The 26,815-nt window shown below is 39.7% G+C and overlaps 1 protein-coding gene across 4 annotated transcripts; it reads left to right on the top strand.

The window, feature by feature from the left end:
* Positions 1-6: 6 nt before the first annotated feature.
* On the top strand, positions 7-22,974 carry dennd3a (DENN/MADD domain containing 3a). Of its 4 annotated transcripts, none has more exons than XM_087176607.1 (30): positions 7-146; positions 3,640-3,741; positions 4,193-4,348; positions 4,581-4,716; positions 5,132-5,247; positions 5,347-5,477; positions 5,584-5,695; positions 5,818-5,937; positions 6,465-6,563; positions 6,695-6,814; positions 7,417-7,532; positions 8,112-8,267; positions 8,415-8,511; positions 8,603-8,706; positions 9,535-9,740; positions 9,824-9,983; positions 10,536-10,692; positions 11,053-11,275; positions 12,905-12,984; positions 13,234-13,413; positions 13,629-13,799; positions 14,657-14,786; positions 15,068-15,175; positions 17,376-17,473; positions 19,433-19,587; positions 20,229-20,295; positions 20,467-20,539; positions 20,684-20,802; positions 20,932-21,069; positions 21,174-22,974. In XM_087176607.1, the coding sequence occupies exons 2-30, from the start codon at positions 3,661-3,663 to the stop codon at positions 21,366-21,368; spliced, it is 3,804 nt and encodes a 1,267-aa protein (XP_087032733.1). In that variant the 5' UTR covers positions 7-146; positions 3,640-3,660; the 3' UTR covers positions 21,369-22,974. The 4 variants fall into 4 exon arrangements, with proteins under 4 accessions (XP_087032733.1, XP_087032732.1, XP_023272011.1 ...); XM_087176606.1 differs by having other exon boundaries at positions 16-192; positions 3,643-3,741; XM_023416243.2 differs by having other exon boundaries at positions 16-192.
* The last annotated feature ends 3,841 nt before the right edge of the window (positions 22,975-26,815 follow it).

Here is a 26,815-nt window from a genome sequence, read left to right as displayed (position 1 = left end):
TTGACAGAGAACCAGCGGTAAAGTGTGTATGTGTGTCGGTAACCGTTGAATCACAGCATACTGTACATGTTAGTGCTAGTGTTAAAGCCATTACTGTGTCGTTTGGGAGATTCAAATGATTCATGACAGCGAGTTGGAGCTAACAGGTAACTTAACCGTCCGCCCGTGGGAATGGAAATCGAGTGATTTAAGGTCAGTCCTTTATTTTTAACTTTGCTGTGTCAAGAATTTTGCTCGACTGATCTCAACGAGTTGGTCTCGTGTTCCTTAACAAAGTATACGTTGACATCCGTTGTTAATAGAAATGAGTAAATTAAATTAAATGAAGAAAATATTAAACATTATCTGCTTTGGTGACAGCCTGTTTTTTGTGCTCACATCTATAGTTACTTTAACGTTAACTCAGGGAAAAAAAGAAACAGCTGCATAAAAAAAATTATGCTGACTCCGTTTTCACTGTTTTCACATGTTTTAGTGCAAAGTTTTGCGAACAAAAAGGGAAGAAAAATCTGAAAAATATTTTAAAGACTGTCTTGATAAAATATGTTAATTTCCTACTGCAGGCTTCCCTTATTTTGTCAGCTGGTTCTGGTCATGAATCACTGGACCTAGTAAATGTTGTCTGGTGCCCATTAAAGGGGGCATGTCACCCATTTAAGAGTTCACCCTCTTCCTGTGTCAGTATAAACTCCAAACATGCACCGCTCTCCCCTTGAGTTTGTGATTTCACTGCCTTTTAAAAGAGAGAGGCTGTCCCATTTATAATAAAAAGGTACCTGGTTTTGTAGAGCAGAATGCAAAATATATTAGGTAGGCCTATGTATTTACAAAGTCTAGCATTTCTAACTTGGTGTCAAACAAGAACTTTAAACCTCATTTGAACAACAGAGATGGCAAAGTCCCAATTTACAATGCATAAATCCATCTGATTACAATTTGTGGACTAGTGATGCAAATTTACTGCCCCAAGTCACATATGTGAATTCCTAAAATGTCTTTATTCTCTTTTTAAGTGTGTTATTTCTCCTAACCACTTCTATTTTGCAAGAAAACCCTCCTCCACATGTCTTTTCAGTTCTGTAAAATACTTGCTTGCCAGCACAAGTGTGTGCCATTGCCGACTTCATCAAAGTAGCTTCCTCTCTGAGATATGAAGCAAAACTTGTTTGTTAAAGGTCCTGCGCAGCCTCTGGATGTATGCATTTCACAGCATGGGGTTACCTCCTCAAAGCTACTCTCTTTACTCAAGTCTCAACTACATTATTAATATTAGGTATAGTCATGGTAGTTATTCCACTCAGTGCTGTTTCTCTGCTTGTATTTTTTTCAGAATCTTTGTAAAATGGTGTGGAATTCAGTTTAAGTGCTGATTTTATTCAGAAGGACAAAACTTCTTGATGCATTCTCTCTGTTTTTCTCCTGTCTGTCTCAGTCTCACATTCATGACATCTTCATTTTATTAAACATTTCAGTGCATGTGTGTCTGCCTGCAAGAGACTGCCCTGCCACTTTGTCTGAGTAAGATAGCTCTAAAAACTGCTATATTGTTGGACTTTTTTGAGTTTATAAGCAGCCTAAACACACACGCTCGCCCCCACAGGGTTTACAAAATTAGAGGTTTTCAGGGAATAGATGACTTAAATGTGTGTGTGTGTGTGTGTGTGTGTTTCTGTGACACAGCAGGGTAGTTAGTCAGAGGCCGGAATGGCCTGAAGACTGAAAGAAAGAAAGCAAACAAGCGTGTCGAAGGTGAAGAAAGAAGAGAAAATGGCAAAACAAAGAAAAGAGAAAACAGATGGGATGAAAAAGTAGGTGAAAAGTAGAAAAAGGGGAAAAGGTAGGGAGGTGTGATGAGAGAGGGGTAGAGAGAAGATCGAAGGAAAGTTGAAAGATGTTAGAGAGTTTGAGAAAAAGATGACGACCAAACAGTGCTGTTCCTTGGGTTTAGCCTGTAGCTGCAACTAATGCATGTCAGATGTTTATTATTGGATCTGCTTCAGCCAGATAGACAGATGGGTAGGTATGCAGTACGGTTGATATAGAGAAAGCAATTCTCTATGTTGATGATACCTGAGCGAGGGTACTGTATGTGTACTGCTGGAGCACTTCTGCAGTTACCAGGGGTTACGTGGAAAGACTGTGGCTTTCTGTAGCTTAGCTCAGTTCAAACTGAAAATTACAAATGTTAACTCGATCAAACCTACCTGGAAAAAAAATCTAAGAGATAAACCTGACCAAAACATTTGCAATGACAGGACCACTATATGAAATAAAGTATAGTTTAGAGTAAATATGAATAATACTAACGATATATAGAAATAACAATATCCACTTTTATATTACTATTACTGTCAAAAGATTTCTTTAAAAAAGAGCTAGATCCAAAACAGTCAGTTGATTGAATAGTCGAGCAAAAAATAAAAATAAAAAAATATATAGAAAGTTGTTTATTTAAGTGAAAATGCCAAAAATTAAACAGTTTTCTCAGTGTTCTTTGATAGTAAATTGAACAATTTTGGGGTATTGGACTTTTGGTCAAAAGTCATTTTAAGTTGTTACCTTAGCCTCTGGGAACTGTTTTGGTTTTTTTTTCATTTTAAGACTGAATCAAGAAAATAATCTGCAGATTAATCAATAATGATAATAATGATTACGGTTAGTTTCAGATGTAAAAGGAACACATTTGCAGCCTGATAGCTGTGCCGATGAATGAGCCCTTGAGCTCATCTAACAGCGCTGTTAATTATGCTGAAGATGATAACCAAATTCAGTGTGAGTTATTTTTCAACAGAAAAAAGCTTTTAGCGTTTTCTTCAGTGTTCACTCTCAGGCACAATTGATCCTGTTGACAAAGCTGGTTAACTGCACTGGTGACCAAACCCTAACATCTGCTGTGCATGTATGAGTGTGCCCACAGGAGTGTGAGACTGTGTGTACATGTGTTGACATGCATCTGGAGGAAGCTGTGCAAGGAGATTTGTTTGTGTGTGTGTGTGTGTGTGTGTGTGTGTGTGTGTGTGTGTGTGTGTGTGTGTGTGTGTGTGTGTTTGTGCGCGTGTGTGCGTGTTTGGTGTATTGCTTTATGGAACCAAGATTCTGCTCATTTTGATCACTGCTTTAATTCACAATAGGATTACTCAAGCTCTAGTTTCGTTATGTGGTCAACTTTAACTCAGATGAGATCAGCATCTGTTAACGGAATCTGTTGTGAGTCACGGTTAAAACATGAAATATCGTAAACTTCACCGCAGCCTCTACTGTCATTGTCATTATTCATCAGGTTGTCTTATTTTTAAGTGGCTGTCTGCAACACTAACAAGGTTGAGTGATCTCACTCTCTTTAATTTTTACGTCACAACACTGACCTGTATATCATGATAAAATACTTTTTTTCCTGAGAGTTCAGAGAGTCTGAGAAACTCAAAAAAATACCTGAATCGACATGTTCAGTGTTCACATTAATGCAAAAATCCTTTATATCCAACTTTGCCATAAACCTGTTGTGCTCCCTTGGTATAAATGACAACAACTCTTGACAAATTTTTATCTTATCTATCTAATCTTATCTTATGGTATTTTGTTGTATAACTCAAACTTATAATGATATCTCATCTAAATTCACTGTGTGTGTGTTTGTAGCAGTGTGTGTGCTTGGGTGTGATGGCAGAGCTCCCGTCTGGACTGCTGGAGGCATGTGTAGTGGTTGGGGCCCCGATTGATAAGCTTCGAGACGTATACCAGGTCTGTATATACATATACAAAGACTGAAGCAAAATCATGTGCACAATATCACATTAAAATTGTCACACAAAGTAAGCAAACAGATAGATGCTGGCTGCATTTATACATCGATGTCAACATAGACTCTATTTCTGGATTCTGAACTCTTTGAAACACTGACTCACACCTACTGATCATAATATCTAGGAAGCGCACATTATTGTTTGAAAAAAATGCAAAAAACCAATATTTTATTTGCAGTATAAGTAGCAACATTGTCTGTTTACATGGTAAATGGTCCAATTACACAAAACTACAATTTCTTCTAGTTACACCCATGCCAAGTTGAAAGTACAATTATAATAACACAAGTTATTAAGACATTAGAATAAATGTAGTGTAGAGTATTAATGTATATAGTCACTACTACATTATCAAAAAGGAAAAAAAATAAATCCATACTGTGTCGCAGCTTCATCAGCAGAGCAAGTTAAATGAACACCCCGTGCTGGAAGCGGAGGTACTGCAGGTCCATGCCCCCCCTTTTGTTTCCAAGGAGACCAACTCTAGTCAGGCGATTGGTCCAGCTTTCAGCCGTGTCCAGAGGAGGAGGAGCTTCATCAAGAAGGTAAACTAATTTTTTTACTTTTTATATAAAACTCTAAATCTAAACTCTGACATTAATGGCCAGTTTGAGACAGTTTTTGGAAAATCATTTTCTTTCTGTTTTGTGATTGGTCATCCCATCACCTTACATGTGGATACAGGTTTGGGTACATGTAGCAGCCATCTGCGTACAGTCTGATTTACAAATAAAATACATAAAAAAAAAAAAAAAAATTAAATTTTTATTTTTGCAGAAGAGGCGTGATCGTGCTGCAGAGTCATTATCTAATGGAGATGCAGCTAATCGTGCTGAAGTGTCGTCAGCGACAGAGGACATCAGTGTTCCAAAGGATCTGGACCTCATCGCCTTGCCGCAGCTCTGTTTCCCTGGTATAGTTTGTTTCACCAAGGACATTACATTAACATTAACATTGTTTTGAATTTAATAATACAGTCGTACTGCTGAGGTAAACCTCTCTTTAGAATACCAACATGTTTTCATCTAGTAAATTAATCTCTTGTAACTCACTAAATCTCCAGTGGTTTAACGTTTGCCAGTTATCCTGTATATCAATTCTTCAACACATGGCAATATGTGCCACTGCTACTGATCTAACTAGATAATGTCATGTTGACCCCTCCCTTGATGCACTGTGGATACCATCACGGATCACTATCTTTGTAAAAGTCCTCAATGTGAACTACACATCAGTATCGCCCACAGGGATGAGGATTTGCACCTTGACAATGTGACATACGGCTCTGCTCTGCTCCCTTTAGTGGCATATCTTCTTGATCTTTATAGGTGGTCTTCAGTTAGCCAATGAGCAGAGGGAAGACAGTTATCACTTCCTGGTTTTCACTGACTTGTTTGGGAACCGAACCCATGGGGTTGTTGTGCAGTGCTACAGAGCTGTCCAGGTACAAACAGACGCCCTCAAACTGTTTTGTCTTATAATATTAAATAAAAACATGCTGAATCCAGTGAATGCAGACATCTGTTTCTCATTGCTCTGTCAGTCCTGTCAGGAAGGCGTTGTCCAGAATGGCCACAGATGGAATTCATCAAAGACCCGTCTCTACACACCCTTCGCTGTGTGTGTCATCTCCAAGTTCCCCTACTACAATGCTCTGAGAGACTGCTTGTCATGGTAATAATGTCTATTAACCTGACCTTGATTAATTGTTCACTAAGACTGACAAATTTTAACCCCTTCTCTACATCTCCTAAATTCTCTCCCACCTCCACCCTCTCAGTCTCCTGGTCGGGCTGCGGCCTGCAAGACAAGCTGACTTTGAGGAGACAATCAAGGAGTTTTCAGCCAAGCTGTCCCTGGTCCCTTTACCGCCTCCTGGACAGCTACACGTGGTCAGAAAACACTTGCTTTTCTTGTTCCGCCATCAAGCCATTTCGCTCTGTCTTTCTTTGTCTGTCCTGTTTGCTAGATCTTTACAGTAATGTGTGTGTGTGTGTGTGTGTGTGTGTGTTAGTCCTTCAGCCTCCGTCCTCTTCAGGTGGTTCTTCCATCCAGGGACGATCAGGACAGCCCAGTTATCGACATCGACCTGCATCTACCTTTCCTCAGTTTCACACACACAACACTCCTCCAGGTGATTCAAAACACAGAGCCTGGTACAGCATGTGTTATAATGGCAAGGAGAAGTCTTAAAGTGATTCAGCTAGTGGTACAAAGGTGAAGGGAGGAATCAATCCAATAGTGGACCCTATGAAAATTAATTGACAGTCATTTCGATAATGGATCAGTAGTTTAAATCAGTCGTCAAGCAATCGAATTTCATTTGGAAATGTAGTGTTGCTTGGACAGGACAAACAATTTGAAGATGTCATCTTCAAACTGGGCGCTGGGAAATTGCGGTGTGCATTTTTCACATTCATTTCACTCATTAATTGATTATGGATCAGTTATGGATCATCATTAGTTGCAGCATAAGTCCTGACCATACTGTAAATCAATAAAAGACTTTCGTGTTGCTACGCCTATAGATTTCACAGATTTACTGGAACTGCCTGTCATGGGAAGTAATGTAGCACACAACGATAAGTGCGGTCTAATAATTAAAGCAGAGGAAAAAAAAAACATAGTATAGCTGACACACTGAGGCTTCCCTCTCTCCAGGTGCTGTCCTGCCTTCTTCAAGAGCAGAGGCTGGTCTTCTTCTCATCCGACTGGGCTAGACTCACTCTGGTTGCAGAGAGTCTGCTGTTGTACCTGCAGGTCAGTGTGAGAGGAACATCGTGTCCTTTAAATACTAACAACCTTTTTTACAACGGCAGTAAATTTACTTTCTGTTGTGTTGTTTCATCCATCTTTTCATCTGTCTCCTGTTGTTCTGACATTTCTCTCAGCCTCTGTCCTGGCAGCAGCCCTATGTTCCTGTCTTGGCGAGAGGAATGTTGGACTTCCTCATGGCTCCGACTGCCTTCCTAATGGGCTGTCACATCAGTCACTTTGAGGAGGTTGCTGCCGTGAGTGCTCCAGTATCACTGTCTATGTTAAAGCCAAAGGCTTTGTTTTTTATCATCATCAAGGATTACACATTTGGCTTCCTCTGGCGCTCTGGTTGGTTTGAATGTGCTTTATGAATAAACTTGATTTGATTTGATTGCTTTCCTTCTGTGAGGTCATGTTGGTATATCCTGCTAATCTGACTTTAGATGGTGGGAGCAATCAATGTTGACTTAAGATGATATCAAGTTGATATCAAAGCTGTTGTTCCTCCTTATGATAGGGAGGAGTTATTAAGATAATGCTGTTCACTTAACATATATTCTGAAGCAGTGGAAATACTAGATAAATGTTGCTCTAACTATAACCCTATAACATCCTGGCCATTTCAGATAGCAAACAAGTAGTGTTTAAATGCGTAGTGTGTGAGTGAAGTGTTTATTCTCCACTGCGTTCATCTTTATTCAGAGTCTTACAAAAACTCATTTCATGTAGTTAACAGTAGCTGTCTGTTAGTCTTACAGAGCAGGGCCCAGTCAGACTGTGTAGAAACTGTACCCATTGTACCTACAATAAGTGTGTGTGTGTGTGTGTGTGTGTGTGTGTTTATGCTTGTGTACAGGAGACAGAAGACCTAATCCTGGTGAATATTGATGATGGCTTCATTCAGTCGTCATGTTCTGAAACCACTGACCTACCAGCTATCCCTGTGGCAGCAGCTGAGAGCTTTATGTCAAGGTGACACACATACACACGCACATACATACACACGGCATTGTAAAGGCTGCTGGCTGTAGTGTCTGACATGCTTACTTCTGTTATATGCTATTGATAGTTTGTTGTATTTTGTATCATTTTGTATTTTGTGTTATTGCATGTGCATAATCCATCTTGGGTTGAATTTTTTTCTTTTGTTTTGTTCTTGATTTTTTGTTTTTTATTTTGTTCTTGTGAATATTTTGACAATGGATAAGTTGTTTTATGACAAAACTGAACCAATTTTTGTTGATTTGTTTTTTCAGTGGCTTTGAAATAAACCACTTAAATACTTTAATACCCATAAACAGTCCATGCTTAGCCATATGAAACACTCTACTATGCAGAACATATTTACTCGAAATCACTGTGGCACTAGAACCTGCAGTGGAGCCTCAGCTTGGATCAAAACTGGTACACAATTACACTTAAATCACTATATACCTGCTAAATCAATTACAAGGAGAGCACAGTTTAAAATGCTGAATTAACTGAAAGTCATTGAAGGCCATACTAGATACTACTACATAATTCTTACATATTTATTGGTTGTCTGTCCAGGGCAGAGTGTCTCCAGCTTCATTACGACTTGGAGCTATGTCACCTCGGAGCGGGCACCGATGCCAATGCCCTGCGGTACCAACGGAGAGACTGGCAGAGACGACTGAACACACAGATACAAAACATCGCCCTGGAACTAGTGGTCAACATTTTCAGGTAGGGTGCTGTGAGTGTCCTCTGGTCACCAGGTTAATAGGTCTGTAAGATTCAAAGTGAGTCAGAATAAAATAGTTTTCATCACCATGCCTCTTGTTTTGTCTAAATGTACTTGTGTCTGTCTGTCGTTGTTTGTCACTCTGTCAGAGGCGTCCAGGACTTTTTAAACCATGAGCACAGAGTTTTTAACAGTGAGGAATTTCTGAGGACCAGGGAACCAGCAGACCAGTGCTTTTACAAGAAGGTACACATACACCTTTACAAGACACACACACACACACACACGCACACTAACAAACAAACCATGACTGGCTGTGCTGCATGTTTCTCCCCAGGTATTAGAAACTCATATCTTCCACTCATTCCTGCGAGACAGGCTGAACAGGAAACGCGACACCTTCAGCTGCATGGAGCAGAATACGCGTAACAATGCATACAGGTATGGGGCTGCTATTATGTCATAACTGAGGGACAGAGGTAATCGGGCAACACTGAGGGCATAAAGGTGCATTCTACATCAAATATCTGCTGTTTGTTACATTAAAACAGGTATTTTGACATAAATGTTAATGAATTCCCAGATAGGTGTCCACTGTCTTAGTGTGGATACAAGTGAATCATGACTTAGCTTCTTCCTGTCCTCCATCCTCTCACACACTAAATGAGGATACTTGTCTTAGGCTGCCACTGACTCCAGGACTGCCCTAAACCTGTTTTACCCTCTGAGCCAGTAAGATTGGCCAATTAATCAGTTTACTGGTTTCAGATTCTCAAAAGCAAATATTAGCTGATTTATGACACTAAATCGAATATCTTTGGCCTCTGGAGGTTTGTTTGGAAAACAAGACATTTAATATGTCACACTGGGCTCTGTGAACTTAACATGTGCATTTTCAATTATTTGAGAAAGCAATTGGCAGATTAATTGATAGTAATTGATAGTTCATTGCTGCCATAAAATCAACACAAAACACAGCTTTCCTTTAGTTTTTATGCATTTCAATCTGTATGTGTTGAGACAGTGAGGAATGTGATAAACACATATTGAATAACTGGAATGGGTGGCTTACTGTATCTTCTACCTTCCTTTACATCTGTTTGTCTTCTAATCATCTGAGTGTATTGCGCAGCTTGCCCCCCTCCCCCCCATGAAGGAAAATGTCACAATATCAATATTGACTTGGACCATAATTTAATATACTTAAACCTGCTGTCACCCTGCATTGTCAGCACCAACCTTAACCTCAGCATCGTCGTCTCTCTGCAGGAATCGTGCGATGACAGAGTCTCCTCGTCGTCCCCCCATGTCTGAGCTGTCCAGGACCGGTTACAGCAGCTACACCAGCCCTGACAACAGACTGAGCAAGAGGCTGGGAGCCAGCCTGCCAAACCTGGAGCAACCTGCCAGTGACACTATGACTGCCATCAGCTGCAGCAGGCCAGCCTCCCTCAGAAAGATGACTCCTGATATTGGTTAGTAGTAGTGGAGGAAAACGGGTTGGATAGAGAGTTAATGAAGAGTTATTTAACTTCAAATTTCATTTGTCTCGTTCCAGGGTTGAAGTCTCCTCAGAAAGCTGTGAAGGTTTTCCGCCTCCCAGAGTTTCCCCCGCCTCTGGCCTATCATTATATACAGAACTATTATTCTGATATGGTGTCTTCTCTGGGGAAGGCTATTAACGCCACACCACCTGAGGAGGCTGCTCTGCTGGCCAGGTACTGTGAGGAGAGGATAAAGAAAGCTTAAATCTTTGATGCTAAACAGAATCTAAAGTTTAAAAAAATGCTGTAAAAAAAATCCTGCGCAGTATTTGCTCTCTTGCAGTTTGCTCTTGTTTGCTTTAGTTAGTTTGCTTTAGTTTCTGTTTACACTACAAATCTGTTACTACAAACTAGTGCAAATCTGAGACAACACTGTAGAAAATAGTAAATTTGTTTTTCTGCTTTTCTGTCAGATTTCTTGCTCTGTCATTGTTTTCTGGGGGAAAGTAGAAACACAGGTTATTGAACATTAAACATTTTTACACTGTTGTGATTGATGACAGTATGAATAATTTTTGAGGTTAATTTGACAATTACGCTAAGCAATGATTGACAGTATTAAAATAACCAAATTTTCTGGTGGTGATCATTGATGCAGACCAGAGAAGTCTATAAATAAAGTTCAGCACCGATTGTAAACCAACTGACTTCTACACATTACATTTAACCTTTTACCTTGTCAGACACCTAACCCAGTCCATATGTCTCTGGGTCTGTCTTTTCCAGGTACCACTACCTGCGTGGTTTGGTAAACACCGTGTCCAACAGGCGTCTGGATGCGTTGGATGACTTCCAGAGTCTCTATAAGACGGACTCAGATATCTTCCCCTCTCAGATGGTTAAGTCACTGGTCGACTCCCTGCCAGAAGGTGAACGGTTGCAGGTCAGTCCAGGCCATCATGAATGAGGTCACTGTGATATGGAGATGTAACGCTCTTTTCTGGATTTACTTCAGTTAATTACTTTCAGAGCCACAGATATACTGTTCAACGGTCAGGTTACCATTTGCTATCAATGACTCATTTCACAATTCTGAATCTCTGAGCTTTAAGTATATTGCGGTTACTAATGTGTCAAGTCATTGTGCTGTTGTTAGATGGTATAATATCGATATGAAACTGATAATACTGAATGTGATGCTTTGTAGGCTAAACAGAAAAAAACTGATTCATCTCTAATTATGTTATCAGAATAATCATTGGTTACAGCCCTAGTAGTAGTAATTGTTCAAATCTCTCCACAGGCAGACAGACGTCCAGAGCTCAAAAGGCTCATCAGCCGGGTTAAGAGGGACCAGGAGCGGGAACGTGCGCGCCATGGCAACGGGTATGAGGAAGGTGCCGTGAAGCACTTCCAGCTGCCGAAAAAATACATGCAACTGGAGGAATTTGTGAAATGTATCCAGGAGTCTGGGATTGTAAAAGACCAAGGAACCATACACAGACTCTTTGATGCTCTAACTGTCGGTAAGTCCTTCAGTATCCTGCTTTTACATGTGTACAGGTGTGAATACTGTACGTGACTGAACCTTGTCTACAGTCCATGAAATTACGAAACGCAGGTTACCTTGTGGAGCTTTTCTCAGAAACTTTCACAGTCTCAGCATACACACACACACACACACTCTTATGCACATTAGTATTCAGCTACACCTCTCCTCCTTCCTTTTTCCAGGCAAACATTTATTCCTCGGGTTAATCATTACGTCACTACTTCTTGAAGAAAGAGAGTTTATCATGCAGGCCTGTTTGGTTTTGTGGGTGTAACCAGGGTGTCATTTACTGGCACGTAGCTGGTGACTAATTGTAATATTCAGTTACATACCATGACGAAAATACCTACATACCTTAGCCCTTTTGCCATGTATACAGGCAGGTGTCTATACTTTCACCATTGGCATTGAAATGAGCTTCACTTCAGACATAACAAACATCACGAGCAACCAGTTACAAGTAGTTGCCACTGTGAGAGCTGCAGTGACCTGACAACATTCCTGTGAACTCAGATTGATCGTGTTAGCAAGGAGTCAAGGAAAAGATATTTGAGCTATCACCAGTAATGAGGGATATTTAAGTTAATATAAGAACTTAGAAGAGGAAAGGAGTTGGTAGAAGCCAAGCTGAGGTGCTTTTACAGAGGGCTGAAGTTTTTGCCAAAATTGTGTGCTAGAAAGCAGATTAGAACGCTGGAGTGAGAGCTTATCTTGTTTTCCACATTATGTTATTGGAAAAAGCCTTTTACATCCTGTTGGATATAGTGAGCAAGAGTTTGTTTCCTCTTCTGACCTGCACTGGAGATAGAGATACAGACGGTCGGATCCCTATGGAATATTATTTTGTATTTGTTTGGAGAAGTAAAGAGCAAGACAGAGATGAACAGAGATTTAGCTGAAGTCGTCTTCCTTCTGTGTTTACTTGAAGCCAGAATGAAACGGTGTTTCCAGTGCCCTTTTATTTAGTATTTTATCTCCGTTATTATTTCTTGCTGAAACGGGATGTTGGCCACGACATAGCAATAGATCATTTAAAGTAGGAAGGATCAGACAGTTAAAAAATTTATGTTTTTCCTGGAACCTTCAACTACACTATGAGACAAAATAAACAGAATATGTACTGTTATCCACAAATTATTATTATTATTATTATTATTATTATTAACTCCAAAAGAGAAAAGACATTTCTCTTCTAAATTGTGACTTTACTACTTCTCAGTGGCCATTAACACAGGGCTGTGTCTGTATGGGATGCTGGTTGAGTGTGGGGGAGTGCGCGGACTTTGCACTGTGTGTAGTCATTGTTGTAATACAGTAAGGACGTCAACCCCCAGCCACTCACTATGCAAGCATACTGACAGATTGGACCACATGGAATGAGAAAAAAGAGTCAGCCTGGTCACCTAACAGATGTCTGTATGAGTGTGTGTGAAGCAGTGCATTTCCGTAACAGCAGCTCAGTCAACCATTTCTGGGTAAATGAAGATGAAAATGAAGTTTTAAATCTCAGTCGTCCGAGCGTGTTATGACTCAGGGGAATCAGGAGAATTTGTGCATATCCTGTATTGCTCTATTTTTGAAAGTTTGTGTGCGTTTGATGCAGGTCATCAGAAGCAGATTGGTCCAGACTTGTTCAGGGTGTTTTACACCATCTGGAAGGAGACTGAGGCTGAAGCACAGGAGGTCTGTATATACAGTATGTTTTACTTGTAACATACAGTGTAACACCTCAAAGCTACCATATACTAATAATGATACCAATAATAACTCATAATAAAAAGCTGTTCATTTGACTTGACATTTCACTGATAAATGAAATCAGCATCCATGTACGGGAGCTCTCAGTGATATGTGGTCCCACACCATGGCGGAGGATGAATCAGCAGAAAATAAAGCTTTTAGACTGCTGAATCGTATTTGTGTGATCTTCAGGTGTGCCTGCCTGCGTCTGTGTTGGAGCACATTGAACCCAGCGAGTGCGTCTTTAAGCTCTCTTCCTCGGTCAAGACGAGCCGTGGGGTGGGGAAGATCGCCATGACTCAACGGCGGCTCTTCCTGCTGACCGAAGGACGACCGGGATACGTGGAGGTGGCACAGTACCGAGATTTAGAGGTGAGACCAAAGGAAATATGAAGATGGAGTGGGCGGCAGGCTGGCCTTTCAGCGGGGTGATTATCTTTGTGTGTTCCTGAGTGTTAACAACTGTGATTAAAGTAAGTGAAAGAAGAGAACAATGCAAAATATGCTGCCAGAGAACCAGGATCACTCTGAGTATGTTGATCCTGAAACGGGGATCTAAAATCTTGTCTTTATCTCTTTCCCTTCAGGAAGTGAAGGTGTCTTCCGCTCCCTTCCTGCTCCTGCGAATCCCCAGCCTGAAGCTGCGTGTGCGGGGCAGGAAGGAGGCGTTCGAGGCCAATCTGAAAACGGAGACTGAGCTCTGGAACCTGATGGTCAAAGAGATGTGGGCCGGCCGCAACATGGCTGACCAACACAAGGTAAAGCTGTGTATATATTACTAATATAATTATTACGTGTCTTTATTACTCATACTATGCCTTTTATCTAGGTATCAATTACTTTATGTGTGTGTGTGAGAAGTGAACTGCAGTGACCCTCATTAGTCTGGTTGAAATTCCATCATGTGTATATTACCAAACATACACAGCCTGGTTTCACAAACTTCCTTTGTGAAACCAGATGATGTAACTGTCTCACACTTATGTCCTTATTCTCTCTCACTGTTCCCGCTCTCGTTTCTCTCATTTACATTTTCTGAGGTCTGTCAATTCCCCTCAGTTGCAGTCTGTGCAGTCAGCTGGTATATTATAGATGCACATTTATATCCCACTTATCCGACAAGCTGGAGGAGCTCCAGTATTTTCTAAGATTTGGCAGCCTTGATCGCACTTCTTTAATTTGCAGCACACTTTTTAAGGCATCATTAGTTTTAAAATTAAATCAGTATCAGTATTAACCTTCTAATATGCACTAATTCTCAATGTGAGAATTTTTCATATATCATAGTAAATTGAGTATAGTTGACTTTTGTTCGGTTGGTTGCATAAAAGAAACAAGTTACTTAAATTTTATAGATTAATGATGAATTGATTAATCAGGAAAATGATCAGTAGATATCCATAATCCTTAATTAAAATAACTATTAATTGCAGTTTTTTTTTGCAGTTTAGGAATTGGTCAATTTTGAACACAAAACACAACACCCACATTTTGACTTTTCTTTGTGAATTCTCTTTATTTTTGCCTTTTTGTAAAGCACTCAGTCCTTTGTAATGTTTACAATATTCTACATGTCAAATGTATTGTAACTTGTATATGCACATTTTCTCTCCAGGACCCCCAGTACATGCAGCAGGCTCTGACCAATGCTTTGTTAATGGATGCAGTAGTGGGCAGCCTTCAGAGCAGTAAAGCCATCTACGCTGCTTCTAAACTGGCTCACTTTGACCGCATCAAGATGGAAGGTAGTGGAAGATGTTGATAGTTTGCTTTATGCTGTCTAGTTTGCTTTAATTTTGCCATCTGCAATGCTACTTTACACGAGCTGTGGAAGGGTTCACTGACTCTCTATTACTTAAAACACTCAAGTCAAGTTTTGTTTGGGATCATTTGGAAACTGTGTGTGTCCCTTAATGACTCATCAGAGGTTGTGTGGAGACTTGTATCGCTGTTTGGGGTTTTTAGTGCGTGTTTGTGCATTCACCACCTGGTAAAGGGCAGTGACTTATCTTTTCCGTGCCTCTAGTCCCGATGATGGTTCCCAAGACAACTGCAGAGACGCTAAAGCACAAAATTAACCCCTCGCTGGAACTCGCTGAACCACAGCCTGTGGATGTGCTTTTATACACACCAGGTACACACACACACGCACACACACATATTGCTCCTGAGTCTATCCTGTAACTAAGTAACCCAGAAGTGTCAGGTTCCCACCTCTCTCTCTCTCTCTCTCTCTTTCTCTTTCTCTCGCTCTCTCTCTCTCTTTCTCTCGTTCTCTCTCACTCTCTCTCCCCCTCTGGTTGGTCAGTGTCAGAATCTGTGATTTGATTGGCTGTTTGGAGAAGCGGGTAATTTTCACAATCCAGAGTTTAAACGGTGATGCCAACACATGCTCAATGACATACACACCAAGTGATTAATACACTCACAGATGACCTTTGCTTTGCCATCGACTCTCCATTACTGAAGTCTGTTTCATTCAAAGAGAGTGACAGACCGTCATAAAGCTGCTCATAAGGAAGTTGGCTTTAGAATCTTTTAGAAACATACAGGGAGGGGCGCGTTTCCTCATAAATAAGAGTCATAAATAGACAATTTGGCCTTTCCAGTGGGAGCTGTGAAATCATTTGAAAGCACAGGATAAGTGAGGGGATCCCATTTGACAAAAGTAAATATGTATCACATTATGCTGTTCCTCTCTGAGCAAAAAAGTAAAAGAATACACTTAACTTTTAGCCAAGTTTTGTCCTGTAATTCTAAGGCCTTTTTTGGACCAATCAGCAGGGATATCCTGAGTTATGCAATGAGCTGTAATAGGCATATGAGATCTTTACAACACAGAACAGAGGGTTCAAACCAAGTTCATTTAATTTGGAAAAAATGGCTTATTCATTCTTCAAGAATGTGGAGCCACTTCACCACTCTCTTTTGTTGCTCACGTGAACTGTACAGACTGGTGACAAAGTAAGGAAAAACCCAAATAAGTGAGTAGAGAAAATGCCCACCTTGCAAACCTTCCATTCGTGGCATGAGGGGCCACTGAATGGTTCGATGAGTGCTGTATATGTAAATGATTTTAATCATGTGCTTTGGCTTTCACAATTACTGAATTGAACCCCAATGGAAGCTCTGAATCAGCCTGTTGACAGCTCTCTCCAGCACCAACATTAAAACACCAAATGAGGAAAGTCTCATTCCTCCAGTAGAGCTTCAGAGATTTGTAGGCTCTTTGTCAAGAAGCTTTACAACACTTTATACTGGGTTTTTCCCTTTAATCTGCCACCCTGCTGGAAATCCCAGTCCTTGCATCCAGTCCTCAGATTTTATTATGGGGGGGGCAGTCACTCTGTCACATTATGTGGCAGGAAGACGGATAAGAAGCAGCTTAAAAACTACTACAAAGCCATGTCCTTCAGCGGACAGACCATCTGGGGCCACTTAGATGCCCGGCTGGTGGCACACTGACCCCCCCAGCACTAACACACTGATACTCAGTGGTCCAAATATATACAGACACTGCTCAGTTCTTCTATAGCAGTCAGCTCTTTGGGATTTCTGTTGGGGAAAAGAACAAATCTGGCTATTCAGATCCTCCCTCCCTGACTGTCTCTCTCTCTCTAGTGTGAATATAGGTCACTGAATTGAATTCTTGGCACATGGCCACCCCCCCACCCCCCCCTCTTTCTTTCTCCTCTCCATTCCCTTCTCTCTCTCTTTTTCACTTTCTACATCAAGCTTCCTCAGAGGACTAACCTTTCTCTTACGTCCTACCGACCCTCTCTGTTTCTCTCCCTGTGAAATACAGGATGTCACTCTCTTTGTGTCTGCTAGTGCTGCTTTTAAATAGCAATGAATACGTTAGAGGAAATCTGACCGTTAGGTGAAACCTGGGTGGAGTCAGGCTGCAGAAAAAATAGTTTTGAACATGAAGTTTTTCCATTCAAACTGTTGGGTCGTCACTCTGGGAAAACTCCTGAGTGGTTCCTGATATTTCAAAAATACAAGTCATGGAGTTGTTTTTTAGTGTTAATGTGTAAAATTATAATGAAGGTTGTTACAAAAGTGATTAGATATGTAATATATACATATATAATGTTATATTTGTAAACTGTATATAAACTGATTTAATGGTAATTCACTGGCAAAGTTTCAAACGGTGCTGATAATTCAAAGTTCTTCTTTGCTTGCTGAAAGAGTAAAGCAGGCAGCTGTAGCCAACAAGTTTGTGATAAGGTATTGAGAAATAACAATTATGCTGTGTGGGTGGGTGTGTGTGTGTGTGTGTGTGTGTGTGTGTGTGTGGGTGTGTGTGGGTGTGGGTGTGTGTGTTTCAGGTCAGCTGTGGGTGTCTGTGAGCGGAGGGAAGGTGATGGTGTTTGATGCTTCCAGCTGGTCCCTCACACATACCTGTCAGGTTGGGAATGCAAGACTGGTAAGAAAACACACCCACCGCATACAGGCATGCAACTACACACTAACAAACACACACTAATTAATTGGCATAAACACAGATGCAGGAGACGCAACAAGACACAGAGGGTGGAAGATGCAGAGTAGTTTCCAAGTTGGGCGGGTTATTGAAATGTATGAAACGTGTCCACAGCGCACAGGATCAGAATTTGTCAAGTACTAAAAGTTGGCAGTAAAGATTTTTAATCCTGTTTACTTTGTCATTGATTAAATGTTTCCTAAATGCATTTTTTTAACGTTTATTTTTTATTAAATGAGAACAAGAACAGCTGTAGGATGAAGTCATTAAGACCAAAACAAAGCTGAGAGGAAAGTAAATATCGGAGAATAACAATTCCATTTCATCCAGTATTGTTCAATCTCATCTTACTGTAGAGCGCGAGTCTTCTCCTTTAGATGGAGTTTACATAGTTGACAGTGTCTGTGAAAACACCTATAGAAGGGGGATTCCCTGAAGGCGGCATTTAGTTTTACCTCCAGCCGTAGAGATTTGTAAACAGTAGAGAAAAGTTTTACACAAACATTTAGGCATCTCTCCAAAATACAGAAAGAGAAACAAGACGTCAATATTAAAACCCAGTGTCTTTCACATGAAGTGTCACAGTTTTTCTCAAAATTGTTTAAAATATGTGTGATATCAAATTATGTGGGCATGGTTCACCAGTGGTGACCTACACTCTCTCCAGTAAGAGTTTTGGGTCCTGGTTAATTTTGATTTCTGCACTTCAGTTATGACAAAGTAACACATATCTCTCTGAGTCAGTGAATCAATTGAGGTAAATTTAAACAAAGTTACTGTTCCTCAGAGTAAGGTAGCAGAAGTAATAGCAAAAAGTAATGGTAGTTACGGCTGCTTTAACTCATGTTGGGGGACTCACTTACAGAATCGGCAGATAGCACATGCATTCCACTGACATCAGATACACATAAACTGTTTTCCTCAGGTTTATTTTTTTGCTCCCGTTGCTTCATTTCAAACTGTTCCAGAGTTATCTTAAGACTTGCAAGCACATGTTTTGGGGACTATACAGTGTGTTTTGAATACCTTTCATTCCCTCTAAGTGCACAAAGTTTTGCATTGTGCAAACTTTCATAAGAAATTATAAACAAGTAGAAGTTGGCAGGAGCGTCTTGAAGCTCCTTGAGGAGAGCGTTCTGGGTAAATTAGTTTAAGGATGAGTGTGAAATTCTTAAGGCACTTCTTAGGACTGTGCTAATCACTGACCCTCCAAGCGTGCAGGTCACAGTCACATGAAATAAGTTAACCTGTATTTGTGTGAGAGATAGACTGTGTGGTTTCTTCATATATTAAACACTTGGACCGTGCTCTTACTTTCTGCTTGATTTTGTTCGTAGTTTTATGTTGTTTAACACAAGAATAAATGCAGACTTCTATGCTAGATGTAGTGTTGTTGAGGACACTGTGTTTGGGAGCCAAGTACGGCACTTTATTAAAACAATGTCTCCACCTACTGGAGAAGTTAGATATTACACAATGAGCTTTCTCCGTCACTAAAATTTTTTCCCAAATTGAAGCGCATTCACTCTCAAAAATGTTCATCACAGTTGTCTGAAGCCCCAGGTGACTCAAAAGTAATCAAATGTTTGTTTGTTTTTTTGCTTGAAAAATAACTTATGAGTCATGAGACTGTTTCAGCTTTTACTTCCTTATTTACTTTTTATTTACACATCCAATTGTGCAAGCAATTAGACTTATTACACCAGCTAATCATTTGCTGTACCTTGTTCTAAAGGAAACTACTGTGACTAATGTAAAATTTACCTCAGATTTCCTGTTAATCATCCAGATATCGGCCTCTAATGTTTCTGTATTTGGTATTTAAACCACTACTTTTCCTCCATCTCTGCCCTTCTCCGCAGCCATGTGACTCCTGATCAGTAATGTGTCTCTCCGTTTCAGAACTGCATGCTGGGTGTTGACAAGGATCAGGTGTGGATGGGTTCTGAGGACTCAGTTATCTACATCATCAGTATGGTGGCCATGGTGTGTAACAGACAGCTGACTGAGCACAGGGCGGAGGTCACCGGTCTGGCGCTTGACACAGACAAATACAGGTAACACACACAAAAACACATATACACATACAGTCAGTATATGTACAACCAGCCTGACAGCCAAAAATATGAATCATATTCTGTCATAAAATGTCAGTATGAATGGACCTGACGTTGACATGCAATATTTGACCATGTCAACTCTTTACAATTTGAATCATATACAGTATAAAAACATTATATAGGACTGGCAGATGTGTAATGTAGACACTGTGTAACAAGACACCTCAAATCTCGTTGTAGTCAACACATCAGTAAAAATCACAGGTCAAGTCATGTTAGACTGCTGGTAACCATAGCAACAGCATTTATTTAAAAACTTAACTTAACTATGGGTTAAACTGACAACAAACATTTATGATGATTTACACACAGCCTCTGTTTTCTCTTGCGTAAGTGGCCATTGCCTATCTACCATAATGCACCCCTCCTGATACTGTGAGTAAATGTTGCACTCAATGGAGGAAATGGCTCTGCTTTGTTTTTCGGGACGCCTTATCGTCCATCACTGCCATGAAAGTCAATGACATGTTGGTTGTAAATGATGTGCGCGATTAAAAATGCTGAACTCTGGATCAAAGTGACATGTGTTCAAAGTGTTCAAATGTACAGAAATCTTACCAGTGTACTTTGTTCTTCAGCCAGAAGGTGGCATACTCCTGCAGTACAGAGGGAACCGTGATGGTGTGGGACATATCCACACTACAGGTCAGTTTTAAACCAACGATTTGTTAGAGTGGGGACAGTTTGAAGCAGCGTCCTATATGCAGCTTTAGAAGTAATTTAGTTTGGCTAGTTCAAGTATCAACACTAGTTAGAGCTGCTTCTCACTAACTAAGACTTATTTTTCATAAATTGTGATTTCTGTTTCTCGCTCAGGTGAGGAGGCACTTTCGCCTCTCCTGCGATTGTCTTCAGTCTGTCAACAGCCGGAATGGCACGCTGTGGTGCTGTAAGTTTCTCCCATTTACACAAGCGTTAAACTGGGAAGCTGAGAGTTGAGAGTAGGAACCAAATAATCTCTCTCTCTCTCTCTCTCTCTCTCTCTCTCTCTCTCTCTCTCTCTCTCTCTCTCTCTCTCTCTCTCTCTCTCCAGGTTCCAGGGACAGTATAATGGAGGTGTGGAGGAACGGTTCATTGAAACATCGTCTGAATCTACCAGAGCAACACAAAGGATCCATAGCTACATTCAGCTCTATACTGCTGTTACCTGAGGTACCACACACACAACTCTATACATGTTTATCTTTACCTTTCTGTTTCTGTATTTGTGTTTTTTTCAATTTAAGTGACATATTTGAGTGTGACCCTATTCTTGGGTATGTTTTTGGTTGTGTGTGTCAGAGGGAAGAGCTGTGGAGTGTGTGTGTAGACTCAGGAGAAGTGTGTATTTGGCATACTAAGGACCCTACCAAACCGTTTGACCGCGTGACGCTGCAGGACTGCACCGGATGTTACTGCATGATTAAAGTCAAAAATCAGGTTAGTATATACTGCTCATGCACAAACACAGAACACACAAATTCTTATTCTTATTCTTATATACTGTATATTGGAAGCGACATGAAATAAAACCTTCTCTCCAGGTGTGGGTTGGTGGCGTGGGCCGCAGCTCTACCAAAGGGAAGATTTACATCCTGGACACAGAACGCCACCTGGTACTTAAGGAGCTCCACGGCCATAACGACAAGGTGACGGCGCTGTGCTCCGCCGAGGATCGCTACATCCTCAGTGGCGCTGGCAAACATGACGGAAAGATCGCCATCTGGAAGGTGGAGTAGAGAGGTTTACTGACTGGAAATGGACAAAGTAACTCTGATGAAACTGTTCCAGGAGGAGCCCAGGTTTTGGATCTGTGGGAGAAAGAGTGAAGCTCTGTGTTTGGAAAGCAGATTAAAGGGAGGGGAAGCAAATTCACAAACTCGTAGAGATTACATGTAATCACATGTCCGTCATGTGATGCAAGTTTACATAACTTATACTGCTATGATGCTATGTAAAGGTGATTAGCAGTTCAAAACAGTGACTATGAGGATACTGACATGTTATTTTTTGGGAATATGAGGACCAAATGAAGACTGAAAAAAAGAAAAGCGGGTGCAAGTCCTGTTGGATATTTCTTTTTAATCCAAAGTTTTAAACATTTTTAGTATTTATAATATCGTCATACCGTGCCTTTTGTATTGCTGTTACCTGTTTATTGTAAGTTTAATCTCACTAGTTTTGTGTGGGAACGTCATGTGACTGAGCCTTGCCACCAACTGTGTATTTGAGGCAAATCTCTACAGCTCAAACTACCCTGAAAACAAAACTCCTGTCACTGGAGAGTTTGCTATCGCTGTGAGAAAGACCTGAGGAGAGTTTGTTTTGATGGAAGATATGCTTTAATGGACAACGTGCAGTAGAGAGTGATGGGAAATGTGGTGAAATAAGATACAAAGTTGGGAGCTGGACTCAAACTCGTGAGATACCACTCACATGTGATGTACAGAGAGGTGTGTTCCACAGCAGCTCAAGAAAGTCTCGCCACAACTGGAATTTTCTATTTTAAAAACAGAAAATAAGGACTAACCCCATAAAAGCAAAATACTTACCTCATTGTCAGACAAAGTTTCTACATTTTTCTTTATTTATTTCTTTACAAGTACAGTTTTATCTTTGTTACAGACCAGCTGGTTTTAACAAGGAAAGTTTCTGTTATTATACACAAGCTGATGATCCTAGTCAAAAAAACAGACCAACAAGCAAGTACAAGTTCCTGGCTATAACATGCCTTATGCATATTAAGCATTTAGTTATTTATAAGAAGAGGAGAGAGGCAAAAGACCAAGCCATAACATACCCAACATATGTTAAAAATCTATTTATAATATGTAGGAATTTGTGTTCTGTACATTTTTATTGATATTTTTACAATAGTGTTATTTGTATTAACAAAGTAAAACCATACAGACGGTGTTGTAATTGATTCTTCAAATGTGGAGAACATTGAGTTTTCTTTCCTTTACTTTTCCAGTCTTTTACATTTACACATTTACTCAACAACGTGTCAACTTTCTGTGACTCTTAAAAAATTAGAACCAAGAAAAATAATTTTTTTCCCCCATTTTTAACAAAACATTATCATCTGAACAACAAAATGACTTTTAGGAGCCAATGTCACCTGAGGTTCAATCAAAGTTTCAACAATTTTTTTATTATTGTATTTATACAGTGTATATAACTGGTGAATATAAATATGATACATATTCCCTTTTTAAATTTAAGTGATGACAATGCAACAACTCAACTATTGTATTTATATGTTTTTTCCACTGATCTTTTGTAAAATTTCATATGAAACTACACAATATATTATTAATAAATTTAATACAGTTTTTAAAGGAAGTCTTGAGTTTGTCTTTATTTTCAACAGGAGAAAGTTTCAAGTTACTTTCTGTGCCAGTGGTTTTCAACCTGTAGTCACGAGAGAACTCACAGTACAGGAAAGAAGAAAATAATTCCTACACCAAATTATAGACGTATATTCACATGTTCCTCTGATCTTTGCTTTTCTTCTTGTGAAGTACCAAAAATGTTTACCTCATTAAAAATGATTCACATAAAACTGAAAAAAAACACAACACAAAACAAAAAAATTACTCATCATATGCAACTGATGAAGATGGGTCAGCACATATTACTTCACTTCGATTCTGAGAGATCAGAAGCCAAAAAGGTTGTGAACCACTGCTCTGTGTGATAAATTCAGGTAGAGCTTTTTATAAAGTTACAATGTGACAAAGTCATTGATCTTTGCATGTTTTACTGTATCCATCCCAGAACTTAGCAATGTAAGCAAATAATAATATAATGCACTTCTTTAAGCTTGCCAGAAGAGGGCACTGTTTGATATCAAGACAAGTTAAAGTGGGGGCAAGCTTGGCACAATAGTTTATGAAGTTCAGTTTCACAAATCACAACTCATAAAATCTACATTATAAGACTGCAACTTACAATTATTTTCATTATCAAACAATCTACTAATTATATTCTCAGCTAATCAATCAACCGTTTGTCAATTGATGTTAGAAAATAGTGAGGAATGCCCATAATGATTTTCAAAAGCTCAGGGTGATTGCACCCTCAGTCCTTGTACATCAATCCAAACCCCCTAAGTTATTTCATTAAATATTCATATATAAGAAAGAAAAGCAGCAAATCATCAAATTTGAAAAGATGAAACATATTTGCCAGTTATTTTCTGTCAATTAACCAATCAGTTAATCAACTAGCTAATTCAGCTCCACAATATAAAAGTAACTCCATGCTGTTGAACTCCTGCTTCCTCTGCTTGGGCAGCAGGGTGGTATAGTGGTAATACAGTTATAAGATAAAGCTAGAACAGACTGGGTCCACCCTGCACTAGTGTCCTTGAGAAGTACACTAAGTCCCTGCAGGGGTGCCACTGTGTGAATGACCTCTGACCTCCCGGTGAAAGCCAGTCAAGGCACTTTTACATCAAAGCTCCACTTAGACTCCCTTATTGTGCATCAAATATTGTCTGTGTATGTGGATGTGAACTTGTGTGCAGATGTATTTGTGCAAATGGTTGTGTGCGTCCTCTGTGCTGGACATTGTTTTGTTTACATAAAGCCATAAGCAGCGGTTAATCTCTCAGCGTGCAGGTCCACTCGTGCCCTGTCTGCAGTGGAAGATAAGTTGTTTTCTGTCTCTCATGCAGTTTCTTAATCAGTTTCCTCTAATCCACAAATTTTTACATACAGGAAGTGAGGGCTAGATTTAAGGGAAAAAACACAATTGCCATTTGTGCTGCAACTTAAAACCCAGACTTGAAAAACTCAGCAGTGTCAGAACAGGAGCTCTAGTTAAGGAAGGCAGGGTGCTCTGGGGTGCAATGCGATGAGGAAAAACCATAGAAATTCCTCTTAGCTTAGCACCGTAGCAGCTGGTGCAGCCTGTGGTGCTTAAGTTCTATTCCTGACTCTTTGTGGTGGCTGAGAAAAAACAACAAAAGACAAAAAGATGAGTGTGTTTTTTAGTTGTCAGGAGGGGGCAGCCTTATGACATAAGTTATATACTGATGGAGAACATCTGTGTTTTTGAAGGGTAATTTATGTAATTCAACAAATCCCATGAAAAGATCAAAACCAATAATTTACTTCATCTCACGACTTTTTGACTTCCCCACGCTGTCTGTGCTACTGTAAAGATTTAACACAACTCACGAAATTCATATTTTTAGCAAACATTATTCAGAGATAAGATAACAGTACACTTAATACACATTAGTATTTATGGCTGCAGGACGGTGTATGCAGGATTAGGGTTGGCCAATCAAATTCATGCAAGCGCACATTACTGGTTGATCATTGTGCAGTGTTTCTTCTCTAAGAAACTAAAAAACAGACTCATAAGCTGTCACTCAAACTGGACTTCCTGGATTGTATTACATATTCTCAACATGTCAACACCAACACACGCCATTTTTTGTTGTTTTAACACAGTTCTGTTTTGGTCTCCCTGCAACACAAATTTATCCCGCTCAGGTGTCATTGACAGATGTACATAGATTTACTCTCTTATTATATGGTAATGGTTTTGTTTTCATGCAGGTTTAAAAAAACAAAACACCACAACATGCAAGACGAGACAAATGACAGAGAGCATTACATTTAAATGACTGATATTTTGAGAGTTGCACATCAGTCATGTCAAAGATGATGATGGTGATTTTGTAATAATATTTTAAGTCTGCCTACTTACATTCAGAAAAACAGGTGTGTCCAGGTTACTGTGAGCAATCCTGCAATGACTACACTGCTCTGCCACCTTTTTTTTGCTGTGAGCTCCTGGAAATGTCTCCATCCTTCACCTAACATGATGGCACAAGTTTTGTTTGCATCTTCTCAGGTGACTGACACTGAATTTACAAGAGTTATTTTTACCACACCCGGAAACATTCCTTTCTCTGTCGCTTCTCACATCACCCATTTATTATCTATTCACGTCTGTGTTCTGGTATCAGTTCCCGATCAAATGGGGCGTCAGAAGCCAAAACATGTCATCAGTCTGGATGTCAACACCCCTCAGTTATTAAACCTTTAAAAGCAGTTTTGCAATATTTGTGTGCTCTTTTTCTTGCTAATTTGAAGGTAACTCAGCATTGCATGCAAAAACTATAGCCTTTATATTATTCAAGACCTGGCTTGCAGAGAAACTCTGGAAGATCAAGTCAGGTGTGTTTTTACCCTCGGAGGCAGAGAACATCACCCAGAGAGTTTGGAACTCAACAGACATCTGTCACAGCTTGAAGCACAGGTTTATTTCAGCATTGAATCTTGTTAACTGCAGAGGCCAGGAATGAACTCAAGTTTCAACACAACATCAACTAAAACAGTGAACCAAGAATTGTTTCAGGCCCCCAACATACACACACCTAAGCAAACAATCCCATCTTTTGCTGTCACCTTCTACAGAGAATTAGCAGTATTGTCTGAAATTAGAAGCAAGCTTAAATTTCAGTATTTAACAAGTGACTGAAAAAACTAACTGGAGCAACAAATGATTTCCGCAATAAATGCATTAGAAGTTATAGGTTTGAACATTTTTTGCATGTTTTAATTGGAGTCTCTTGGTGATTGTTTTACAAAGTCTCATGAATGTATTGTATTTTTCAGAGTTTAGTAAATAGTATTCAAACCAACAAAATACATCAAATATTGCATTGTACACTATGACCACTGTGCCCTAATGAAAGTAACTGAATGCATTAATGATCAGATGTTTTGATAATGAAAGTACATGGTTGCAGCCTTACAGTTTTCCTGTGATGGAATGATGCTGTGAATTAACATCACACAGAAACAAAAGGAGCAATTGTTAATTGTTAAATTGATAAAACAAAAGTTTACAACAAATGAGCTCGATATTAGCTAAAACAAATGTGGTCTTAAAATTTAATTTTTCTCTAGAAGACGGGTTACAAGATGCCAACATGTGTGATATTGTACTAAATTTCTGACAATCTAGTGATTAATTGCCTGAACCCACCCTGTAGCTCTCAGATAAATTGTGTGTTAAAAATTGTATTATTTCCCCTTGAAATGTAAACTAATAGAAGCATTACGAAGAATGAAATGGAAAGATTCAAGTAAAGCACGAGTACTAAAATGTGTCCTTGAGTAAACATCTACCACTGACAAAGGTTTTACGGTATTGCCCTTTA

This window comes from Seriola lalandi, unplaced genomic scaffold, assembly GCF_002814215.2.
Source record: "Seriola lalandi dorsalis isolate HSWRI2012SDOR001 ecotype SW California unplaced genomic scaffold, Sedor1 jcf7180002054562, whole genome shotgun sequence".
Lineage (NCBI taxonomy): Eukaryota > Metazoa > Chordata > Actinopteri > Carangiformes > Carangidae > Seriola > Seriola lalandi.
This window is presented reverse-complemented; position numbering and strand designations above follow the sequence as displayed.